This window comes from Montipora capricornis, chromosome 2, assembly GCF_036669925.1.
Source record: "Montipora capricornis isolate CH-2021 chromosome 2, ASM3666992v2, whole genome shotgun sequence".
NCBI classification, from domain to species: Eukaryota; Metazoa; Cnidaria; class Anthozoa; order Scleractinia; family Acroporidae; genus Montipora; species Montipora capricornis.
Genome location: NC_090884.1, coordinates 7,871,560 through 7,896,559, shown reverse-complemented (window position 1 = coordinate 7,896,559; position 25,000 = coordinate 7,871,560). Strand labels below are relative to the sequence as shown.

At 39.2% G+C, this 25,000-nt stretch overlaps 2 protein-coding genes across 5 annotated transcripts in view; one reads left to right on the top strand and one right to left on the bottom strand.

The window, feature by feature from the left end:
* The window catches only part of LOC138038687 (small ribosomal subunit protein mS29-like), a 19,468-nt gene extending 3,101 nt beyond the window's left edge, over positions 1 to 16,367 (bottom strand). The window contains exons 1-12 of one of the 4 annotated variants that reach the window (XM_068884685.1): positions 13,898 to 13,950; positions 12,680 to 12,851; positions 10,994 to 11,055; positions 10,399 to 10,500; positions 9,570 to 9,671; positions 7,800 to 7,911; positions 7,093 to 7,185; positions 5,062 to 5,192; positions 3,462 to 3,542; positions 2,417 to 2,487; positions 769 to 847; positions 101 to 166 (exon numbers count right to left, since the gene is read on the bottom strand). In XM_068884685.1, coding sequence (XP_068740786.1) covers positions 101 to 166; positions 769 to 847; positions 2,417 to 2,487; positions 3,462 to 3,542; positions 5,062 to 5,192; positions 7,093 to 7,185; positions 7,800 to 7,911; positions 9,570 to 9,671; positions 10,399 to 10,500; positions 10,994 to 10,996 — 840 coding nt within the window. In that variant the 5' untranslated portion in view covers positions 10,997 to 11,055; positions 12,680 to 12,851; positions 13,898 to 13,950. Of the gene's footprint in view, positions 1 to 100; positions 167 to 768; positions 848 to 2,416; positions 2,488 to 3,461; positions 3,543 to 5,061; positions 5,193 to 7,092; positions 7,186 to 7,799; positions 7,912 to 9,569; positions 9,672 to 10,398; positions 10,501 to 10,993; positions 11,056 to 12,679; positions 12,852 to 13,897; positions 13,971 to 16,216 lie in introns of those variants that run through there. The other 3 variants (XM_068884687.1, XM_068884686.1, XM_068884684.1) reach the window with 3 other exon arrangements.
* A 71-nt stretch (positions 16,368 to 16,438) lies between these two features.
* LOC138038682 (splicing factor Cactin-like) overlaps positions 16,439 to 25,000 on the top strand; it is a 34,845-nt gene continuing 26,283 nt past the window's right edge. The window contains exons 1-5 of the mRNA XM_068884678.1: positions 16,439 to 16,716; positions 17,759 to 18,452; positions 21,983 to 22,337; positions 23,713 to 23,782; positions 24,235 to 24,288. Coding sequence (XP_068740779.1) covers positions 22,141 to 22,337; positions 23,713 to 23,782; positions 24,235 to 24,288 — 321 coding nt within the window. The 5' untranslated portion in view covers positions 16,439 to 16,716; positions 17,759 to 18,452; positions 21,983 to 22,140. The remainder of the gene's footprint in view (positions 16,717 to 17,758; positions 18,453 to 21,982; positions 22,338 to 23,712; positions 23,783 to 24,234; positions 24,289 to 25,000) is intronic.

Here is a 25,000-nt window from a genome sequence, read left to right as displayed (position 1 = left end):
GACGTGGAATTCTCGAATAATTTTTGAAAAATGTTATCGACTTTTCCTCTAAAAGGTAAAAAAATGCGTGATAGGCTCTTTTAAGCTACCTACTACTTACCAATCCGTCCTTTGAATCTAACAGTTCTGTAAAGTGATGCACCAAACTTAACCTTTTGGGTTTTATCTACACAAAGAAAAAGGAAAAGAAAATTGAACACAGTTCCATTTCTTCAGGGAACGTTCAAACGCTGGGGCAATTATTGAAAGACAAAATCTAACTAAAACTACTCTGGTTAGATCAATCAATCTGGGGCCGGTTGCTCGAAGCCCGGTTAGCGCTAACCGTTGGTTAAGAGGTATCAAAACCGATAGGTTTCCATGGTATTTTACGCTGGTTAGCGCTAACCATGCTTCGAGCAACACGGGCCACAGTGCTACTTTACGTAATCCAAAATGGCGTCAAGAAAGAGAAGGGCTAACCATAGTAGCTGAGTTACCACGCTTCTATGCAACCACGCCTTTGCTGGGCAAAAATTTAGACGGTCAAGGTGTTCACAGCACGCCCGTTAAATTTTTGACCGCGTACCGGCTAAAACTTCGTCCCCGATTTGAACGTTTAAATTTTTGAACGGCGAGGCGTCTAAATTTTCGTACGTTTAGCGTGGTTCCGTGTGAACGGAACCCCTAAATGCACGAATTTTCAACAGGTAGAAAATTTGTCCAGTACCGTGTGAATCCGGCCTCAGTCAATAGTCCGACTGTAAAGTGGCGCGACGTCATACTTACATATTTTTGATTGGCATCTTTCAAGGAGGTTCTCAAGAAAAAGCCATTGAATTCATTGACAGCATATAAAACCCGCAAACTATAAAATGAAAGAAGAGCTGAACGGTGTGAAACTATTATTTGACTTTGTGCCCATTCTTTTGTTCACTGGACAACAGAAGCGCCTATAATTCCACGAGAAAGCTAAATACATAGCAAGACTTATACCTCATTCACACCAAGACATGTTTAATTGAACTGGCTTTAACAAAATGAAAATCAGTAACAGAAAAATGTTGGACTGGCTTTTACATGAGATTCAGGCGAGATTCAATACATGCTTTGATCTGTGCTAAATTCACAGTCGACAAAAATCAGTATACATGATTTTAAAAGAACGGGTTTAACTAAACATGTTAAAAATATGGGTAAGATTTGGTGTGAACGGGGCATTAGATTAATGCTACTTAAAATACAATTATAATAAAAACATACTAAAATTTATTGATGAGCTATATTTTCAAAAGATGAGTTTTCAGTGCTTCCTTAAAATTGTAGAAATTGTTCTCAATCCTAAGGTTGGGTGGTAGAGCAATTCATAAGGCAGGCGCGGTAGAAGCAAAAGATCTGACTCCTGTTGTCGTTCTTGTTATTTCAAGTGGCGGCGCAAGTAGGTACGACGGTCGACGTCGCCTAAGATGAAAAAGCTGACTACTATAAAAAGGGCCATTGCTCTGTAAGGTCTTAAATGTAATTATAATTTTATTAAAAACAATCCTGTACTTAACAGGCAGCCAGTGTAACTGGAACATTACAGGTGATATGTCAGTGATAATAGCGCCAGCTGCACCAAGCGCCAGAGACCTACCTTGCGAGAAGTTGCTTTCTCCTACGCTTCCCGAGAGAGAAATCACTGCGAGCAACCGTTTGATTTTCCAGCATGGGCGAAGTACGTCACACCTCACGTGATGTAGTTGACATCACTTCGTCTAATTTCGCGGAATCACAACACAGCAGGCTCGCCCAAATGCAGCAGTCACGTAGCTGAACGCATGCGCAGGCGCCAAAACAAGTTTCCTAACAAAATTTCATTTAATCGTACTTGGCGCTGGACGGTGGCTCATTCAAAGAAACTAACGGTTGCTCACAGTGCTTTCTCTCTCGAGAAGCATAGGAAAAATCAACTGCTCGCAGGGTATTAGAGACCCCAAGTCTCTGTCCAAGGTGCAAGAGAGAGGACATAGTTAGTCCTCGAGAGAAAAAGTTCCTTTGTAGAAAAAAGGCTTCTTACATTCTTGGGTAGAGAGGAAAAAATGCTCTTTAAGATTTGATTTTCCGGTACCGATAATTGTCATTTCCGTGTCTAGATCTTGTCTATAAAACTGCACGATTTAGTAGTTCAGGGAACAATTTTCATACATGAAAATCCCGCCAAAGCTAAAATTCGTCCAATCAGATCGCTACGAAAAGCAATGCGAATTTCCAAAACAAAAACACACGGTCGAAAAGCCTGTCGATCGGTTGAAGTTGGGCCTTTAAAATGGCCCATAAAGAAAATGATTTTTCGTGTTGACAGTTTCGATGACTATCAGACATCTTCATCGAAAGCAACACAATAATAATGTACGACTCGCGGCTTACTTTTTTCAAGATTTGTGCGCCCACCAACCTGGAATTACTTTTTATTTCCTTAAGGATTATTCCGACGGCATCTGTAGCATAGTTTGTTCTTTGAAGACCCTAAAATTAAAAAAAAGAATCCACGAGGAGATATAGGCGTATTCTTTTACTCACCTTTGTAACTTTATTAAATTCTCAATCGCAGATATTGCGTTCCTAGCCTTTTGATTGGCTCAGTCAATCTCGGTATTCAATCACCCAATATACCGCATGACCTTATATGGAAACTGATTGTGCCGGTAATTTTAATTGCAACAACTTACGGTTGTTTTAAAAAAAGTGAAACGGTTCACATTTAAATCAAATTTAACAAAACAATCATTCCATCCGTGCTAGTTGGATGCGAGATTGGTTATATATCCTCGGGATTTCGCCCCTCCTTGGCTATTTACCAATTCATCCAACACGCGCTCATGACAGAATTGTTAAATATGTCTCAAATATTACGCCAGCCGTGATTTGCGCATTTAGCAGGCCGTCTTAAACAGCACAGCCCACTAAAATGAAAGTATGTGTTTGTTGCTTAATACAAAAATCTAGAAGCTAGAGATATGAGGGTTATCTTACTAACCTAGTTTTGTCGGACTGCTCCTTCTTTTTTCAAGTTCAATTTCGCGCGCGCGCCATAAATTGAACTCGCTAAAACAAACGCCGCGAATTTAATCCCATGCTTGAATTCCCGATCTGTTTCGCCCCTGATTCCACTACACCCCCCCCCCCCCCCTTCAATGTTGTAACCACGTAACAGTGACCATGAAGCGTTTTTCAACATTGAAATTGGGGGAGGGGTTAGCGGTTATTGATGTACAGAAGATTTTTTCGGTAATGTATCAACGCCTCTAGATTAAGTAAATTTTGGACTAGTTTTTATGGTTGTCATACGACCATCAGCTAAGCCAATGTCTGAGACACCCTCTTTTTGGACATGAAGTGCATGTTAAGTACTTTCAACACATCTAAATACATTTTAAGACGTCAAACATGCCGTTTCCTTGAAGATTTTTATGTGTACATCTAAAACATCTTGCTCTTACCATATCGATAATTTTCCCCAAAATCTCTCCTTGTTTTGTGCTGTCTCGTTTACCAAATAAGTATTGTTGGTTTGTCTTGAGCTACAAGGATATTAAAACATCGTTTTAAATCGAAAAGAGACAGCAATTTGCGACTAATACTGTTTGCTATTTGTTACTGTTTTCTGATTCCTTACAATTAACCGCGCGCAACTCTCTCAACCAATCAAATGCAAAGTAACGTAAAACTAATGTTTATTTAATCACGCGAAGGTGCAACGGGGCAAGATTGCAGAATGTTATGCGTGTGGCCGACTAGCGAAAATTGCATTACTAAAAGAAATATTCAAAGTGTACTTTTTGACAGGGTTCGTGCTCGATTTTGTCTGTAAAATTCCAGGAGTATTCAAGGAGTTTTCAAGAACAAGAAATCGAGTTTTCAAGGAGTCTTTATAAGAAGATTTCTATGCCATACATAGTGTCTCAGTGTTTTCTTTGCTGAAAAAGCCTCCCTTGATATTCCTTACCACATTCTGCAAGTTGAGTGCACGCATGGACATTTTAATTTTAGGTTTTAATGTTTCCCTAATAGTCAATTTTGGGCTCAGTTTTTGAAATGTCTCTTTTAACTTAGCATGATGCAATCTCAACAATTTTCACCCAAGCAAAAATTCAAGGAGTTTTCAAGCAGTTTTCCGTAAAATTCTTTTCTTCAAGGGCTTTTCAAGTGCCCTTGAAGTCTAAAATTAAATTCCAGGGCTTTTCAAGGACTTCAAGGGGCTGCACGAACCCTGTTTTGAGAATGGTTCGCAATTTTAAATTTATACGGTTCTGCAAGTCAGAACACAAGCAATTCTGTAGACTCATACCACTCCTTTACACTCACCGGGTTTTCCCGCGCTTAACATCGGCTACACAAATTCATGTGATTGTACAAGTGACACCATTTTGATTGGTTCGAACCATTACTTTAGTTTTTGCTATAGGCAGCGTTTACACGAATGCGGTTTCATTAACTGCATCGCGTTTTCGATGCGGTTAAGCCTTGGGTTTACATGACACCGATCGAGAACATCAGCGAAACCGGGTCGATTTGAAAAGGCTGCCAAAAGTGGAACGTTGACAAAACAATACGGATTTATCTGTCGTATAAACAGCGAAACGGCATCGATTTGAATACGGTTACTATTGTGGTGCGAAATTTGCATTGTTCGATTCAAAATGGTGAATTCAGCACGTACACGTAGTGCAGCGATTGCTTATATATACTATCACGACTTTGATTTTCTAGCGAAAATGGTTCCGTGTAAACACTTCTAAACCGCATCGATTTTGACGCGGTTTCGAAGTCTTGAAACCGTGTCGATGTGAAACCGCATTCGTGTAAACGCTGGCATAGTGTACGACGAACTAGAAAACAGCAGCCTCAAGGATCCGCCAAATAGTTCGCTGAAACACAGTATTCGTTTGTTCGTTTAGTCATTTATTCATTCATTCATTAATTGCCTCACTCAAATGGTTTGCTGAGAATGAGTCACGCTGAGATTAGCGTAGTGCTAAAAAATCAATGAAATCAAGAATTTCGACGATCAGCTTATCGCGGATTACTAGTTATTTTTACCTCTGTAAAAAACTTGCTATTTATCATCCGACACATTTGAAGCCACGCAGTTGCTTGTTTCGGCTGGTCAAACCTTCCCTCGTGAAATATTGACATCTGCAACTCAGATTCTCCATGCACCCAGTTAAAGACTGCAAGGAAACCAAAAATGAGACAAGGAGAGGCAAAAAAGGTTAAATAAGACTCTATTGCTAATTCGGGAGACGACAATCAACTTACAGCTGATAGATCAAATAAATTTAACAAATTGATGCCATGAGAGGAAGGCGAGTGGTTGTATTGCTTAAACGGGCGCGAAAGTGGTATTGGCATTGTTCTACATGACCGAGGTGTTTGAGGAGTCACGAAGTAAAAACTCGGAACGAGAACCAAAGTGCTGTTCGGGTTTGTGATTGAAATATCAAACATTGAAGCAGCTCTGATGCAAATCGAGTTGCTTGGCTGAGAAATTGAGTTTGTCCGGACACAAATCAGAAACAGGGGCGAGCGAGGATTTGTCAGCCGCAAATCGGAAACAGGCCAGGGCGACGCGTTCAGCATGTAATTTTAACGTATCTCAACTGCTCTTCATATTATCTTAGGCGGGGGCAGATGTAGTGTAAACTATTACTAGTTGATATCAAGAGAGAGATTACTTGAAGCACCGCGTGCTGAATCTCTCTATTAACGAGATCACACCTCGTCTAGGCGCTTTTTTTTCCTCTTCAAAAAACCACTGTTATGTTAACGAGATCACACCTCGTCTAGGCACTTTTGCTTTCCTCTTCAAAAAAACACTGTTATATCGTTGGCTTCATAGGTGCTAAGATTCCCTCGTGTATCAAACTTGCTGTAAACTCAATCCCGGATTGAAGAGTCGATCCTCGCACTTAGAGCGGTTTTCAATTGAGTGTCGAAAGTAATTAGATAATTACTTTGGTTTATGATTACTTCTTTCAGTGATTGGTTCAAAGTTCTCGCACCATTTTTTCAACCAATAAGAAGTGAAAGCAAAACCAATCGTGGCTTGCGCGTGTACATTTTCCCGCGCTTTGTGTCGACTACGTGTAATTACTTCGAGTTTTGATTGAGTTGCTGGATTGTCTCAGTCCTTTTTGATTGGCCGAAGTAATTACTTTGGTTTTGGTTTTACGACACTCAATTGAAAACTGCTCTGTAGTGGAAGTGCAGTTTAGCAATCAAGCTAGTTTAAAGGCACCCCACTTTTTTATAATCTGAAAGAAACGATTCAAACTTAACAGAAACATGATTAAGAACTAGCTGGCTATTTACAAAGCGTGGTAGAGTTGAAACCGGGACAGCCGGGAATCAAATCCAAACCAGGGGCCCGTTTCTCGAAAGTCCCGAAACTTTACGGGCCATTTTCGGGTGTCACAATTCCCTTTGTATCTCAAGAAAGGAGAGGATTTAATTCGTCAAACTTCACAGACATGTTTCTTTTAGTTAGGTTGAAAACATGTTAAAAGATCGCCTTTCCAAAACAAGCCGTTGGCAGTTTCACAAATGGCTTTTCGAGCCCGAAAAGTTTTCGGGACTTTCGAGAAACGGGCCCCAGAGGTTGAAACAGGATTTGAACCAGGGGCAACCACATACAAACCCAACGCCCTAACCACTGGACCATAGCCACCTCCTTAAAATGTATCTTTAGAGTGCAGGTTATAGACGAAAGATAGAAGTGATCCTGTTACTTAGAGTGATTTTCAATCCAGTGTCGTAAAGCCAAAACCAAAGTAATTACTTTAGCCAATCAAAAAGGACGGAGCCAATCCGGTAAACCAATCACAACTCGAAGTAATTACACGTAGCCAACACAAAGCGCGGGAAAATGTGCACGCGCGAGCCACGATTGGTTTTGGTAAACTTCACTTCTGATTGGTCGAAAAAGTGGCGCGAGATCTTTGAACCAATCACTGAGTGAACTAATCACAAACCAAAGCAATTCGCTAATTACTTTCGACCCTCAAATGAAAACCGCTCTAACGGCATGAACCATTTGTGTCTATAGAGTCATATCATGAGCAGCAATCTTACCACTTGGTACAGGCAGAATGAACCATCCGGCAGAATAACAGAAATGGATAACGTGAGCGAGAGACAGTGATTTGCCGCATCCATCACTACCATCTACGAATCCAGTTAAGGATACCCGCGAGGATAACATAAATCATTAAATTTTCAGCCGCGGTTAATGCATTTCTCGTGCTCTGATTGGTTCACTCAATCTCGGTTATTAGCTCACATAACTTAGTTGGACCTTATATGGCATTTGATTGCGCTAGCTAAGCGTTGCTAAGCTAAATTTTCCGCCGGAAAGCGAAATTTCTTCCTAAACTAAAGCAAAAAAAAAACCTTTTTGTGGAAGGTTTAGATCAATTCCAACGTCGAGAAGTACGCGAAAGGCAAAAGATGTTTTTGTGATGAGCCTGCGTCTGTCTGACCACCAGGCATTACACAACATCGCATCTTCATCAAGTTTTTTTTTTTTTGATTTCGTTCGGATTTTCTCGCTTTTTTCGCTCGTATTTCGTACTTAATAAAACAATCGTTCCATTGGCGTTTGTTGAATATGAGACTGGTTATAGCCAACTCGGCGCTAAGCGCCTCGTTGGCTATTTACCATCTCATATCCAACGCCAGACGAATTAAACGCGCGGAGTTGTTTTGAGCTACAACTATTACTAACCACTGGAACTCATTCAATGGATAGCATTATCCCCGGGCCATGTTGAAAAGGATACAGAAAATAAATTTCGGAGGTGGACTTCCGTCTTGTGGCATTTCTTGGAGGTGGCTCAAAACCTGTAAAGCAGGTCTTCTGATCATTAAACTTGTGTTTCCTGTCAAGTTGCACTTTGGAAAAGAGAAAAATAAAACGGTAAATTGGTAAAATTCTCGCCAAAATATAGTGAATGTTGTTTCAATAGTCTGCAAACACAGAATAAAACAGGAAGCTGGGTAATACACGAATGGTAGTTTCAACTTAGGGTGTATGTAAGGAGATAGTGGCTTTCAGGCCTGTTGATGATTGAAGAGATTTGTTCACTGATAATAGGGAGCTTAAGCAACGACAACGTCACGAATTTGCATATTTAGTGGCCAAAAACAATAGCTTTGCACGCCCTGCACGTGCGTTTTTCACTTTTGTCCATTTCGGTGCCGTCGTCAGCAAAACAACAACGTGAAATAGCCAAGTTTTTGGTTTTACGAAGAACGTCAGCACTTGGGGATAAACTTTCATTTTCTCTCCTAAAATGGAGTGCCGTTTCGACTGGTGTCATCTTTGAGGAATTACCACACCCTTGCCATATTAAAAACGTTGATATAGTCACGAAGCGATTAAAATAACGCAAATTTATATTTTGAGATGACGTTCTCGTTGCCGTCGCCGTTGTCGTTGCTTAAGCTCCCTAATGATTCAGGCGCTCCAACTTCCCTGGGTCATCATCCATAACATTAATATGTTTCTCTTAGCCACAGTGTACAAAGTCAAAAATAATCTATTACCATCCTATATTATTTGCTGATATACTTGTTGCTAAATTATTTAATACTAACTATCTTCCGCTAAGAAATGCAGAATTTATTCTTCTGAGATATCAAACTACTATAGTTACCGCAAACATAGAATTCGCTACCTGGGTCCCCTTACATGTAAATATATGGTTGAAACTTAAGAAAACAACATGCAACATCTTCTGAATCTGTTCACATTTTCAAAAAGCACATTAGATCTATCAATGTCTCGTCCCTCATTTAAAATACATGGAAGAACTGCCATCTCTGCACAACCTACTTTTTTTCTAGACACATCACTAGCCACTACCACCCCATATTCTATTAAATTTTTATTATTCGTTTTTTCAAATATTAATAGATATTATGTAAATACTCTAGATTTTGGATTTTCAAACATTTTATTTTTTTTTTGGTAATTATTGTAAACTGTATAAGAATTTAGATAAGTATCCCCAATTAGCACACATTTCATGTATGCAAGACGCTATGACATAGTAATAAATTTCTTCTCTTCTCTTATCTTTATATCTTAGAATCAGGATGCTTTACATCTGACAGAACTGACCGGCCAGACTGGACATTTAAAATTAAGACAATTTGAGGACCATATTTTCCTCCATAGGATTGCAAGTGTTCCTTCAAACTGTTGCATTTTCTTTAGAAAACTGATGGGTCTGGCCAGCCTGTTCTGACAGAGGAAAGCCCCCCTAAGTCTTTGCCTGCCTGGTCTAAGGAATGCAGCTGTAATGTAAAAGCTATGTTGTAATAAATTTGTTTTTACAAAGGTCAGGCAGCAAAGTTCAGCTTGGCATGGCTCCAAGTTGTGCTTGAGATTTCTCTCTCAACAAGTACATACTATTTTTGATAATTAAGAGTATTTTTTGAAGGACATTCAATTTTTTGGGTGCACCTGTCTTCACGACAATAATAATATTATTATCTATTTTTGAAACCAAATTACTATAGACTAACTCTTTACCATGAAGTAATACCTCTGACTGGAATTTCTTTGTCAAAAAGTATGAAAGCACTCTGGTCGAAATGTCCTCAGGTATGGTGTAGAATTGGCCAATGTTGGACTTTGTGTGAGAAGCCTAACATAGCAGAATTCATGAATAATGACATGACTATTAAATGACAAATAGATTCCATGTTGCCGTACTACATTTGCTCAGTGATACAGTAGATCACATATGACGCCAAAATGTGGCAAAAACCAAAAAAGTTAATAGGCCATTTCCGAGTTGCTGTTTGTCTTGGTTTCGAAGTAAGTCTTGGTGCTCAACTATTGACAGAGAAATGAGTTTGATTTGCATAAGAATAAGCAACTCATTTCCATTTGAATGGTTGTGCACCAGGACTCTCTTTGAAACTGAAACAATTGCAGCAACTCGGAAATGGGATATTAAACTAAAGTCTTGGAGCCCAACTATTGAAAGGGAAATGAGTTTGATTTGCATAAGTATATGCAACTCATTTCCATTTGAATAGTTGTGCACCAGGACTCACTTTGAAACTGAAACATGCAGCAACTTGGAAATGGGCTATTAAACTAACGTCTTGGAGCTCAACTATTGAAAGGGAAATGAGTTTGATTTGCATAAGTATAGTTTTACGCAACTAATTTCCATTTCAATGGTTGTGCACCAGGACTCACTTTGAAACTGAGACATGCAGCAACTCAGAAATGGGCTATTGAACTAAAAGCAAACTGAAGGAACAAGCCAAAGCTGTGGTCAACTATGGATGTGAAAAACCTAACCCTCTACACAGCAATTCCAAAGAGTACATTATTAGCAGAATCAAACTAATTGCACCCACCGGATCAATCTCTCCTAGTTCAACCACCAATTCCTCCTCAGAGTCAGCAGATATCAGCTTTCTGTTATGTGCTTCACTGCTAACACATCTAAAGAACTCTCTCTATTAAAAACAAAGGGAAAGCGATTTTCACAACCATTAATTAGCAGCCTTTGCATTGTGTTTAATAGATGAGTTTTCCACTCTGAGCATGTGCACTTGAAAAAAGAAAAACCAAAGAATATGTGCTGTCTCAACTCCAGGGTTGGACACTTAATTTTGAGGGCACTCGTGAGTAGTTTTGAGTAAATTGTGTGTGTAATTGTACTGGTTATTGTTAATTGTGACTAAGAAATTTTGCTCCGTAAAATCAAAAAATAAAAGATCAATGAAATTGATTAATAGTACTTAGTTTTATCAATGATTTTCCCACAAAAAGAATTTAAGGATGTACTTGTAAGACGGCTTTGTTATTTTCAGCTATAATTTTTAACATGAGTAATTTTGTTGTGATTTTGCTTGTGGCATCATTTTACAACAAGAAAAGCTGCCAGAGGTGTTTTCATTATCACTGTTTAACTGTATATGCTGCATTAAATTTAATTAATGATCTTACCATCACAGGTTTGCATCTTGTAAGAACCTGATAAGTAAATTCTTTTTCAGCCTTGGGATTCACTGAAAAATATCAAACAGCAAAATGGACCATTAAATATTTATTGCACTACAATGTAAATGTCACCTTTTTTTCAAACAGTAACATTTTGAAACCAGTGCATGTTAAATCCATCTCATGAACAAACATCCCCCAGAAAGCAGCAGATATGTCAAGGAATGCAAGTAACGAAATGCAACTGATTTTGATAAGCATCACCAAGTGCCCTCTTAAAGTACCCCTCTCCTTAGCATTATTGACCAAAAAACAAGGGTACTAATCATAACAAAGTGCCTCCCTATCTCTTTCTCCTCAAGTACGCATCTAAGTCAACCTCAACTTAAAGGGGCTATGTCATGTTATTTTAGGGTGTTTAGGGGAGATCTTTAGTTAATCACGAGCTTTAAAGACTCAAAAATCGTAATGTGGATTCCCTTTATTGATTAAGTTATTGTTACATCACAAACACAACGATTCTGAGCAAAAAAAATTGATTTGATTTGCATTAGTTGTTAATTTCAGTCTATAGTGTCCCCAATTTGTGCTCCAGCACTAGAACGACTAGACACTTAAACTTGCCATAAACTTGTAAAACCCCGCGGCTGACAAGATTACTCGAATGCAATCTGTTTCAGTCTTGTCCATTTGTGTCCATCCATGTTTTTCTTTCCTTTTGCTGTATTTCTTTTATTTTGTTCAACAGTTTTAAGTGGTTATTGCAACATTTCATTATACTTTCGGGGCATTTTGGGTGTCATGAAATAACATCATTTTCTGTGGCATAGCCCCTTTAAAGATATTGTAAACCATTACATTAACTCTATCATTGTTGCACATATGAAGTGGACATTACTAAACAACGAAACAACGAAACGGCAAAACAAAGCACCAAAACACCATGTATGGGCCCACCATACATTGAATACTAAACGACAAAGGTTGGATTTGAGATTAAACATCGTTTTAGGCCTAATTAGTCCTAAAACGTTATTGCTCCTAATCTCAGTATTAATCTGAATCCTAATCTTAATCTAAATTCAATGAATTAGGAGCAATAACGTTTTAGGCCTATTTAGGCCTACAACGATATTTAATCTCAAATCCAACCTTTATTGGTTAGTATTCAATGTATGGTGGGCTCATACATGGTGTTTTGGTGCATCGTTTCGCTGTTTCACTGTTTAGTTGTTTCACTGTTTCGTTGTTTAGTAATGCCCGTATGAAGTTGACACCCAGACTTAGTCGGACATTAAGTGTCATTTATCAGAAGTAAATGTGCATCTAATTGTTTGCAATCCTGGGGTAGGTGTACAGCAACCCTGGACCAGGCTCAATTGTTTCTGGGGTAAATTCTTGTTCCAGAAATGACTGAATCTCTTATCAAAAGCCTGACAAAGCTGAACACCAGACAGAACAAATCAAGTAACCAACTTCAAAACTGTAAAGAGACCCAATGTTATTGACCACAGCTTTGAACTATTCAGTTCCTCGTTCCATATTCATTGCAATTGGCATGCTACCCTGATATAAAAGCAGCAAGTCTCATTGATAGAATTAACCACTAATGACCCTCTTTACCAGTCATAATAAAACAAACCCCTCCTTTACCAATAATGTTAATCTTGGCATATACGTCAACTATCATACCTGCCCTTTTTTATTGCTGGATTTTACTTGTTCTGAAAAGTTGTAACTTCTCATGCTCGAAATTGAAGACCAATGACCTGTTTCATTGGGCAACCAAGATGTAGTGTTTGCTCCTTAATGGTCTACTCACTCCAGAAACCATTTTATGAGAAGAAACCACTAACTTTGTCCTCTGAAGCATGAGAGATGTGGAGCTGGTCACTCCATTTTTGCCTATTCACCATCCTCTTTAAAAGCATGGTGAGTTTTTGCAACCAATGGTTCAGATTTCTTCTCCAAACTAAAGAATTCGAACCCAACAAAATTTCAAAGCTTTGGACAATCTCTTCAAAGATGTTAAGAAAATATCTACCCTTTGGAGTTTATATCGCAAAGGAAAGGAAGCGCCAGGGTTGGAGGGTAAATGTACACAGTAGAATGAGTTAGTGTGCCAACAGGATGTCACCTACTATACTCAATGACCTAGCCGTCTGGCCGTGAGCTTGGACATGAGCTAGTTATCACCTTTCTCATGTAAACTTTTGTTATCTTTCTGATTATTCTGCAGTTTACAGGCACACTGATATGCGCATAGACTGCAAGCAGTCTCTTTCTTCTCCTAGACTAAACCGGCACAAGTGTATAATATTATGATTGCAACCCAAGCCAGGCAAGCTGGTAGTCTGGACCCTCCCTCTTCCCAATCTCTTCTCGGTTTTACCCAAAATGTGCACATTTTTTTATTTATTTCCACCCACATGTTGGACATGAAGAAGAAAGGATGAGTGCTCGCAGTCTGGTATACGTGCGGTAGGTATCCGAACAAGGCGGCAACTAATTAAAAAGCTCTGCATCTGGCTTTCTCTTGGCATTAATTTGAAACTCCTTGTAATGTAAAAATAAGTGAATGCTTTGTTTAGCGTGGAAGTGCACTTTAAATAGCTATCAAGCTAGTTTACATACAGGAACCCCAGTTTTTAATACTCGGAAAGAAAAAAATTAAACTTAACAGAAACATGATTAAGAACCCGTACTAGCAGAAGGCAACCAGTCGGCTATTTAATATGCGTCGTAGAGTTGAATCCGCGACAACCGTAAACAAATCCAAACCAGAGGTTTATATAACACGATTTGAACCCGGGGAACTGCATGCAAACCCAACGCCCTAACCACCGAACCACGCCTCTTCCTTGATCACATATAGAAGCCCCTCAAGATCAAAAGAAGGAATACAATTACCTAAAAAGGCGACATTATTTCTTCTGCCAGACCTGAAAAGTGTCAAGTTGGCCGCCATCTTGGAAACAGGGTTTGAGGCAAAGATGTCATGTATATGCCCACCAGGAGTCCCCAACTACGCAAGACATGCCACCAATATTCACTTACCTTCATCTATATCTGTTCACCTCCGTTTATAAAAAATTATCATCATCCGTATTAATATACATTCCCTCCTGGTCATTTACCATCATTTACCTTCAATCATATTCATTAACCCTCATCATATACTTTCATGTTCCTTCAGTCATCTTCATTTACCCCCATATACCTTCATCTACCTTCAATCTCGTTCATTTACCGTCATTTACCTTCAACCACGTTCATTTACCTTAATTTACGTTCATTTACCGTCATCTACATTCATTTTAATAATTTCATCTACCTTCAATCATGTTCATTTCCCTTAATATACCTTCATTGACTTTCCTCTATCTTCATTCACGTTCAATTACCTTCATTCTAAACATTAATGAAGGTCTATGATGGTAAGTGAAGGTAGATGAATGTGAATGAAGAAAGATGAAGGTAGATGAAGGTAAATGAAAGTAGATGAAAGTGAATTAAGGTAGATGAAGGTATGCGTAGGTAAATGGACCTGAAGGAAGGTACATGAACGTAAGTGACGATATATTAGGATAATTGAATGTGAATGAAGGTAGATGAAGGTAGATAAAGATAGATGAAAGTACATGGAGGTAGATGAAGGAAAATGAACGTGAGTGAAGGTATATAAAGGTAGATAAATGTCGATGAAGTAATATTATGCCTGTACCATCAACTAAAATGTCAATTCCTGTTAAAAACCAGCATGTTAATTTATTTGGTAGGATAGGTATCGGAGAGCCAGAACATTTACGCATACGCTGACGGAATGTTTGAACAAGAGATAAAATTGCAGTACCTCCAGACGTGGCGCTGGAGCGTCGTACCAAACAAGTCATCCCAGGATTTCGGCCCGTGCGATCGCTTTTGGACGCAGTTGGCCCTTCGCTGCTTTCTGCTACCGACCTTGCCTCCCGGTACGGCATTGAGGGAGGGATATGTCGGCCCCTAAACCATATAAGACAAATCCCACGCCTACTCACAGCTCCAGACCTCCCTTGTCATTACAATTTCAGGTAACATTTCGATCGCTTATATATTTAAGGCAAAACTCATTTCCTCTCTCATATGGTAAGCACAAGAGTCGCGCAATACAAAGTGTGCGCACGCGCCCTGCTAAAGGTAACACATACACGCACCCACACACAAGTGTAAACTTTCTTTCATCTCGAATTTCAGTCTAATTACTAGAACTAATATCAACCCAGGCATACGGATAAATAACTAAATATGAAATATTTAAAGACACAGAAATTTTGAAAAAAGCTGCAATACAAAATGCGTCCTGGATTCTCATTTTAAAACCTGTTAGTTAGCTCCATCAGAACGGATAAAATCAGGTAGCGCATTCCATAACTTAGCTGATGATGAAGTAAGAAATAGAATTAAGACCATATTAACTGGTTGTTCTAGCTTTATTGAGGGACAGAATGTAATTTCCGCGAACATCATGAGACGTAGACCTGAGAGAAAACTCGGTTGTTTTTTCATATGCAGTAGCAGAAAAATTCCTTCAAAAACAGAGTTTTATACTCTCAATATGAAGAAGTGTTGAATGCGCTTATTGCATAGAGATGATATAGAGTCTGCCTTTTGTCATCTGTAGATGAAAATCTTAGTATTCTCTTATTTATTTACATTATACCGTTCTTTTGACAAGAACAACTGACAAAAGGCCAGTTTTTGCTACAAGAATAACAGCGAAGAAAGCACTACTTTGTCGCGAATTTTCTATGAAAGAAACTTGTTCAGAAATCAAAAGTCTACGTTAACAGCACACACCAGGCCTATTCCTTAGTATATCTGGCTGGAAATCTTCTTCTCACTACTTTTTCCCCCGGATGCGCTTCAGCCATTTCATGAGGGCCAGTCTCGTGCTTCTCAAGTTGCCTCGTTCATGCCCAAAAAGAATTCTGGGTAATTCTGACATTCCATGACAAGGGAAGATCCCCGATTCTCATTTCATAGATTTTTTTTATAAGTGTCGGGTCACCCAGTCCTACAGGCAAAACACCGCATCGATTGAAGTTTTTAGCTTTCAAAACTTGCCCAAATTGTATCGGTAGGTGCTGGAGGTCCTCCACAGAAAGGCCAGAGAGACAACTTCATTCGTGAACCGCCATGTTTACAAAAGAGCATTTTAGGCGTCCCAGTCTGCATGAAACCATCTCTCACCTCTGTTTTCTGTCAAAGGCTTGCCTTTACCCACATTCTAGCTTTATGATGCCAGTCTGGGGGCTTCTCTAGACGGAAATGGCCCGACAAACCAGTTATATGTTATAAACCTACCAGGGTTTTTTCCAAAATCACGAACCGTTTACGTTCTGACCACGTGATCGCTTATCATGAGCCCGTATTGACTCAAAACCAAACACTCTCATTTACGACCTCGTATACGGTGAACTTAAGTTTAGCATTAGTCTGTTTATTCCCAAAAAGCAATGATGAAAGCACTTGGGACGTAATGGGTTAAACGTTTGTCTGGTGCTTACAATTTATTCTTTTTGGCGACAAAGAGGAGGTAAAACTCTGTGCTCTGCGAGTTGTGCGTCCTCCAATCCCGCCGAACCAAGTTTTATTATAAATCTGTAGTAGCTGCGTGTTACAAGGATTGTCCAGCACTCTCGCAGGACTCTGAGTGAAGTAATCAGTTAAAGAACGGATAATGTTTTTAGGTATGTGTATATAAAACTATAGAGTCTTGTACTTGAATTATGCAGCATTAGGTTATCTGTTAAAAAGATGGGTCGCTTTACACTTTAAAATTGCCACCAATTGTCAAATTCCAATGATAAGTAGGTTTGGGGATAACAGTCTCGGTAATTTTATGGATGAAGGATAACTGCCCCCGGAATTTTAGGGATAAGGGATGATTAAATCCAGAATGATTTCCGTACAGGTTCCTACTTCATTATGCATACAGAATAAGTTAATTATTCATTCGCGCTATTGTTTTGTAGAACAATACGTATACGCAAGAGAACCTAATATATACATGGGTAATTTGTACTTATAATTACGGGATGAATAAAAACGGATCTCATTTTTCTGTCCCTCCCTCTCTCTCTTCTTTCCCTACATCGCCCACACCGTTACTCGTTTTCGTCCCAGCTTTCTATCCCTTCATCTTGCCCTTTTTTCCAGATCCCGCTGGGCTTTTTCTCCCATTTTATCCCATGACTGTCACTCGCAGCTTGCCTTGAACCCCGACCTACCGTAACCTTTGGATTACTTTCCCTGTTCTTGACCACTGAGCAAACGTGTCAAGTTGCTAATTAATACCTTGAAAATTTTATTTTTTTAAAATTCTGGCTGACTATTTACATATCAATGATACATAATTATATACACGTGCCGCGCCGAGCACCTACAATGGTCTACAATCGAACTTACACTTTTAGGTTACCGTTAAGAGATCCCTGTTTTACTACTCTTGAAACAACCTATCCCTTAATAATGCTAACCGTCACCCTAATTACGACTAAAGGCACTGTTTAGGCTTAAGATTAGTCCCTGCGATAGTTTTAGGGTTTCCAGTATTGCTGTGAACTGTGACCTGCTTTTCCTTCATGCCCCGTGCGTGCGGCACACTTATAAGTTCACTCACCGTGGAAGAGTGTACAACGCTTACGGTCTGATTGGTGCATCTTTCATGGGAAACTTTAATGCACGAGTTCATTGCAATTAAAATCGTTTCATGTTTCCCTTCCTTTGAAGCAAACTTGTGTCTTCGTAATAATCAAGATGGCTACCAAGTAAAAGCGTCACAGCAAAGAGAGATTTGAACATTTGGAAATTGTCCCTGCTTTATAGCCTTTCCTGAGCTGTGCATAGAGTGGTGCAAAGAAAACAATTTACTTTCGTCTTCCGTGTCCAAAACCTGTGTGAAAACGCAGTCAGTTGCGTGGCAAAGACAAAGTGCATCGGGAGATGGATCTGTCTCGCGATGCTCAAGAAAACACTGCAATGGATAGCCTTGAACCACCAGAACACATAATTTGCAGACAGTAAACTTTCCTTGAAAAAATATTAGCCCTAGCTACTTGTGGCCGGAAAGTTTACAATTGCCTAAAAGACATGGGCTAACATCATCTCCCACTTAACCATCGCCTAAACTTCGTCGACCCAGACGTCGACAAACGAGCCCACAGCAGGGCATTGAAAAGACATGATGGGGAGTGAAACGAAGTATGCCTCGTACGGGAACACCCATGGATCTCTACCAAAGCTATTTACTTGGAAGCATCATCGAGCATATTGCCGATCTCTACAAAGAGCGATAAATCGCAAAATCCCACTAAATGCACCGTTCGTGATCCTGAATACAGGAAAGGAAGAAAACATACACTTTGCAGTGTCTCGGCGAATTCGTAAGCAGACAGAAAGAACAATATCACGATAAAAAGAGCAGGTAACCATTGAATTTTTATTTGGTTTCTTTGTTATGTTTGAGAATCTGAACCCTATTACAACGATTGCTTGAAACTCCACTTCTTGCGCTTAATCTAAAATTGAAAAATGGGTAAAATTGCAGGAAAAGTGCCCAAATTGCAGGAAAAAATGTTCGAGTTTCCGTATTTCAGTCAGACGTTCGACCGGTTTTTTCAAAGTCCATATAGTCTTAGAAAAAAAAACCTCAGAAAGAACAAAGCGCCACAGTCTCAAAGGACGTCTATTGTTATCGCTATTGTTTTCTTGAAACAAAGGATTGTATGCATAATGAAGTGGGGATTTGTGCGGAAATCTTGCCCTAAATCCCCCCTAACAAGGCCTCCTGAACGTCCATTCGTTTGAAAACGGAATCTAAAAAAACTCTAGCTCGGACGGCTGGAATCGTTACAAAGTTTTAATCTGTTGTTCGAATCCTCGGAATTTTTTTGGTGATTAAAAATACTTAAAATTAACCGTTGTGTGTTTAAGATTTTTAATACGTTTTAGTCCAAGACCCGAAAATTTGGAATTTTTTACCACTTAAATGAACATGTGCTATCATTCATTTTCTTAACCTTATGTCCTATACTTCAATTTGATATAAAATAGCAATGTTGTATGCGCAGCTTTAACATTAAAATCACGTGATATGATAAGATGACACAATCAATGTCTGAAGGAAAGAGCGCATATTTTGACTTTCACTATCGATTAAACTAGTACATACTTAAAATACTGTGATTTTTTAGTACTCATATTAGTACCCATATTCTAGCATTGTCACATTCATCAACAAATAAAAGGAGCAGTTTCGCATGCACCACTTAGCAACTTTGCACATTATAATTGCTTTAATACCTAAACAAGTTCACGCTTTCATCTGATGTTCTTAATACCTCTGCAGCAATAAGATTTATTAACAATACACAGTCAGTTACCATGACTCAATCATCTTCACAGTCATCAGCAGAGTCATCCACCGGTAAATTGTGTGGCTGTTCCTCAGGTTGCTTTATACAATCCTTTAACTGGCATATGTCAGTGCATCGTAGTCCGTTGGCGAGACAGGTGCAGCTTGGCAACTTACACAATCTTTTATAATCACTTGACGGGAGCTCAAGCACAGCCTTGGATGTTGTTTCCCCACTCATTCAATCGATTTCCAGTTTCCCGTCTTCCATGGAAAAGGAAAAGGAAAGGAAAGGAACTTTATTTAAGTGTCTAGTCGTTCTAGCGCTGGAGCACTAATTCGGGACACTGTAAACTGAAATTAACAATGAAAGTAAATCAAATCATATGTTGGTTTTTGAGGAGAGGGGAAACCGGAGTACCCGGAGAAAACCACAGAGTAGAGAACCAACAAACTCAACCAAAATATGACGCCGAGTCCGGGAATCGAACCCGGGCCACATTGGTGGAAGGCGAGTGCTGTCACCACTGCGCCATCCCTGCACCCCACCCCTGCACCCCACCCCTGCACCCCACCCCTGCACCCCACCCCTAACCATCCATTTCCAACGGTTGAGGGAATTAGTGGAGAGTTTTGGTCACAGTGCTGATTGATAATTTGCATGATCACAGTGCTTTGGTAGTGTATTGACACGGCGGAAGCTGGTGTGATTCCAACTCTCCTTTCCTAGCACAAAAGAGGGGGTAACGCAATGCATTAACATTCTTCGTTACAGGGGCAAAGGAGTACATCGCGCATATGAATTCTTCGAGATTCTTGTAAAAGCTAGTCTGATAACTGCCATTCCATACCGAGCTGTTCAAAGGACTCTTTGAAGACAGGATTGGACTTTTCCAGCTTTAAAGTGGTCAGTTTTCCTTTTCCAGAAAAGGCACTGACGGCATCGTAACCTGTGATCTGTTAAGGAGGCTCCCTAGAGTTTTAGGGCCGCGCGCAAGCTGGGCACTAGTGTGGCGCGTAAAGCACCACGTGTTTTTCTGATTTTTGTGATGTCAGCGTGACCAAATCTGTAAAATTAACTGCTAATTTTCTCGCTTTCCCTTTCGTAATTTTTTTTTTAATTGCTTCAGCTCTAACCACATACAGTTCCTATCAAACACCCTAAATTTGTTAAAATCTGTCTGAGCTAATGGAATATATTTTGAAAAATGACAAATTACAGATTATTGGCAAAACCGTGTAGATACGCTTGGTGAACTGACTCAGTGAAAACACGAGTGGTCAAGTGTTCAATGAAATAGATCAGTCACCTTATGCAATCATCGCAGTCAACACAGGACTGGTCAGTGCCAAAGACTACCTGTGCAATTTTCCTTGTCCAAATGACATATAACAGCCTCGTTATGTACAACTCATTTCTGTATCAGATTGCCCACACTTGGAATCAATTATCAGCCATAACAAAATCCTCGACCACTTTGGCTCAATTTCGTTCTCGTCTGAACGGTGTTGAATTTGCAGGGTGCCCGTGTATGAACTATTCTTATCTTAATGTTTGCACTAGTTTCTTTTTAAACTATCTTTTAATACAGTTCTGGATACTTCTAGAATTTTTATTTTTTATGTGTAAATAGTATTTAGTTATGGTATTGTAAATAGTCGTGCGTTTTTAACATGAGCCACTGGCTCGGGAGATTTGGGCAACCTCTCCCTACGTTTGCCACTTTAAATAAAGTTACCTTACCTTACCTTACAAAGTCAAGTCTTGAATGGATGAGCGTATTGTGACATGATATGCAATGTCATGGCAGACGGTCCAGCTTACCGTACATTGCTTCAGTGAAGTGACAAAGGGTTCAGAGTAGTGTGAAATGGCTCATTTTATCTGCAAATGGTTAATTCGAGAAGTGCAATCGTCTCGCATAACATTCATCAGCTTACCGTAGTGTGAAACGGTTTAGATTGACCCCGAATGGCTTAGAGTGACGACAAATGGTGTGGTAGAAAGCGAAATGGTTTAGTGTTAGAGCATAGGTAGCCCAAGTTCGCGTCACTAGAGAGCATGTAATAATTAATTATTACATACATGCCAACTCTCCCGCGTTATCCGGGAGTTTCCCGGATACGGAACAAATCTCCCGGTCTCCCGTACGGGTCATCAAATCTCACGGATAAAAACGACTCTGGAGACTTTGCTCCACTGGAGGCTCAAATTGTATCCCCAAGTTAAAAAAATTTGATTTTTTCAAACTCGTTTCATTGTTTGTTGATGCATTTCTTCATCTCTGAACAAAACAAAGCTCTGTTTGTTATCACAGCCATATAAACGATTGATGATGGATCAGATCTTTCCGTTTAACCAATAAAAATTATCGACATAACCTGGAAGTGCTCTGTTTTCCCGCAAATTTCCTGTTCAAAATAGATTTTTCTTGTATTCTGAAGGACTGCTGGGGGGGATGGGAGGTGACTAGGTGAGTGCGTTTTTGGGGGGGAAGGGGGAATGGTGTATGTTGGTACCATATTACTATATATGGACATGTATAGTGCTCTATATGCATGCTAGCATAAAGGTTAAACCAAATTTTTCTCCCTGGTAGGAACAAGTACGATACAAGGTATCATAGACGAAGGGTCTTTAAATGCAAAGGTTAACCGCTGGTTAAAGAAATGTAGACGCTCAAAGAAGATGGAAAGAACAGAGGAAAGAACACATTGGAAGCAAGCGAAATATTACCTGGAATAAAAAGATTTAAGCATGCCTGGAAGTGACAGAGAAAGGCGCAGATATCGTAGCAGAAGTAGATCTCCTTCTCCGAGAAGAAAACGAAGGAGTCGATCGCGTTCTCGCTCTCCTCGACGAAAACATCGCGATGAGCAGTCACCCACACGGTCAAAATCAACCTTGGAGAAAAAGTCGATTCAGGACCAACAAGAGGAAAAAAAAAGGAAGAAGTAAGTTTTGTTCATTGACTTTTTAGCTAAATTGCAGATTACCCTGTCATGTATTTGCATGAATGGCGTGTATCGTTATATACGGCTGTACCTCGTTCTTCAGACGATGCCGACACAAGGTCACAATCTGCCGCTATCTTGACGTTTGTCTCTATTGTTTACATGCATATGATACGCTTTAATATGCTTCAATGCATAGTTCATAGTAAATACACTGTTAGTCGATCCAGGACAATTATATATATCGATCTTCTCATATCTTTTTAAATCATTAATGTTTGCAATTTCTCCTGGGACATGAAGATGTAAGTGGCTTTGAAAATGTAAGAGAACACCATGCTTGGTTGGTTTTTGGTATACTCTGATTACCAGTTCACAGCCTTTCTTTTCTATCATCATGCAACTGGTAACCAGTGTATACCGAACACCAACAAACAATGGGTACATTTTCAGAGACATGAAGACGTCCCAAAATAAATCGAAAACAATAGACGAGTTCATGCTCTTGATTGCATCATGGGTAATCGAGGGCAATATGGCGGGAAATTCAAAGGTTGGTATGGAAATTCAAAGCAAAATATACTGTACATGTCTCTACACTATAAACTTTTGCCTTCATTTATAAACCAAACAAATAAGTTCATGTTCACAACTGAGAAGAACTAGACTTGGTATCCTTTATTTGGAATTCCTAAATATTGCTATTTTTGTCTCCATAAATTCTCTGTAATTTTGTGCCTTTGGAATTAGAGGAAATGTATGGGAGAAACTCTTTTTAATAAAATGATTAATTTTCTGCAATAACCATTCTCTCCAAATTTATTCTGCCGCACCAATGAGCACATACATGCATGTACAGTATGTTCTGTTTTGGAAAATAAAAAACCCAAAATTGCATATCACAAATACTCTTCATCATTTTGAACTTCCTTACAAACCTTTGAATTTCTCTCCATCTTGCCCTGATTACCCATGGTTGGTACATGTATAAAATGAAGACAAAGGACTGTAGACTTCAGACCAAAAATAAGAATAATGCAGACTTCAGATACATGTAAAATGCAATTTACCCCTGGATCAATCCAGTTTTTATCATTAATTGTGTTTTACACTCATGCACTGTGTGAAACCATGACCTTGTTAGTTGTAAGATTGTCTCTACCATGCTGGTACTGGAATAAACAAAACATGCAAATGAGAATTGTCTTGTTTCTGACATTATGAATGTCTCCTTTTCTACGAAAACATTTCTATCCTTTTCATATACATCTTTGTACATACGGTATACAAGCATTTCCTCAAATTTTGGGATCTGGTTATAAAAGACCCGGACACAAGCATTGTCGGTATTGTTGTTGTTGTTTTTTTTTTGGAGGAAAGAGAAAGAACTGCTGAAGGCATTGGAGACACCGGAGGAAAAACGTGCCAGGAGACTTGCCAAAAAGGTGAGTTTGTCTGATTAATTTTGTCAAGGGAGGGTCACTCAAGATGCAGTTAATTATGCAGTTTAACAGAGTTAGCAATAAAGAGTGCCAGTGTCTGGTTGTCAGTGGTTTTGTTTCATTTGTGCATATCTATGATTCCAAGTGCCCTCTGATGATAAGAGTTATTGTTTGTTTGGGGGGGGGGGGGGGGGGAATAGTGGGCATTAATTTTGTTTGAGAATTTATAATTCAAAAGAGACGTTCTGCCCCTTCTGCCACTTGCAAATTTTACCCTTTCTGATGCCAGATGATTTTACTTGTCAGTAGGGTCCCTCTCAGGCCTTAAAGGGTTATGAGTATATATAATCATCATCATCATCACCATGATTTGCGTTGTCAGCGTTATAATAATGTGATTATGAACTATTTTCGAGCTTGTTGTAATGCTGTCTCTTTAATTTTCTTCACGTCAGGAAGCAAAGGACAGAAAGAAAAGGAAAGAAATGGGTTGGGATGATGAATATCTGGTAAGATTCTAATATCAACGGCTACAGTAAACTGGTTAAGTTGAACGTTGTGTACAATGTACATTGTAACTAAACCAACCTTGTTTATATTCATGCAGCATTTGCACCAAAGCACATCTTGTATGTTTTGAACACCATATCCATGAATGCTTTGTGTGATGCAGGGCTTTCACTTTGCAAGTAAATTAAAACACCTACTCTCGAAAAGGAAAGAACTTTTATAAAATTAACCCTCAGGCATGGCACAGTTGACTTTTTGCTCATACCCCAACCTAGAGATTTCTTGATAGTGCATTCACTTGTATAATTATTTATAATATGAAATGATTTGGGAATTGTTCGTACATTTTATTGTTTTGTGTTTTTGCACTTTGATTCTCTTTTAATTTCTATTACAGGCCTTCTGATAGGGTGCGATTAAAAATTGCAAATTATGCGATTTTTTCAGGGCAGATTGTGCGATTAGAAAGGCCAATTATGCGATAAATAATGCAAATTATGCGATTTTTTTCTCAGCAATTTTAAGGTTGTTTTATACGGTTTCAGGTTAAGAAAAACACTTTTTTGCTGCCCTAAAGCCATTTTGAACACAAAGGAACAGTAATTATGTATCTCGATCGACATTAGTTGGGATAAATAAAAGTTGAAAAGTTGAAAGGACACAGCTAACATGCCAAATGAATGATCAAGGTGCTCGTCAACCACGAACTTC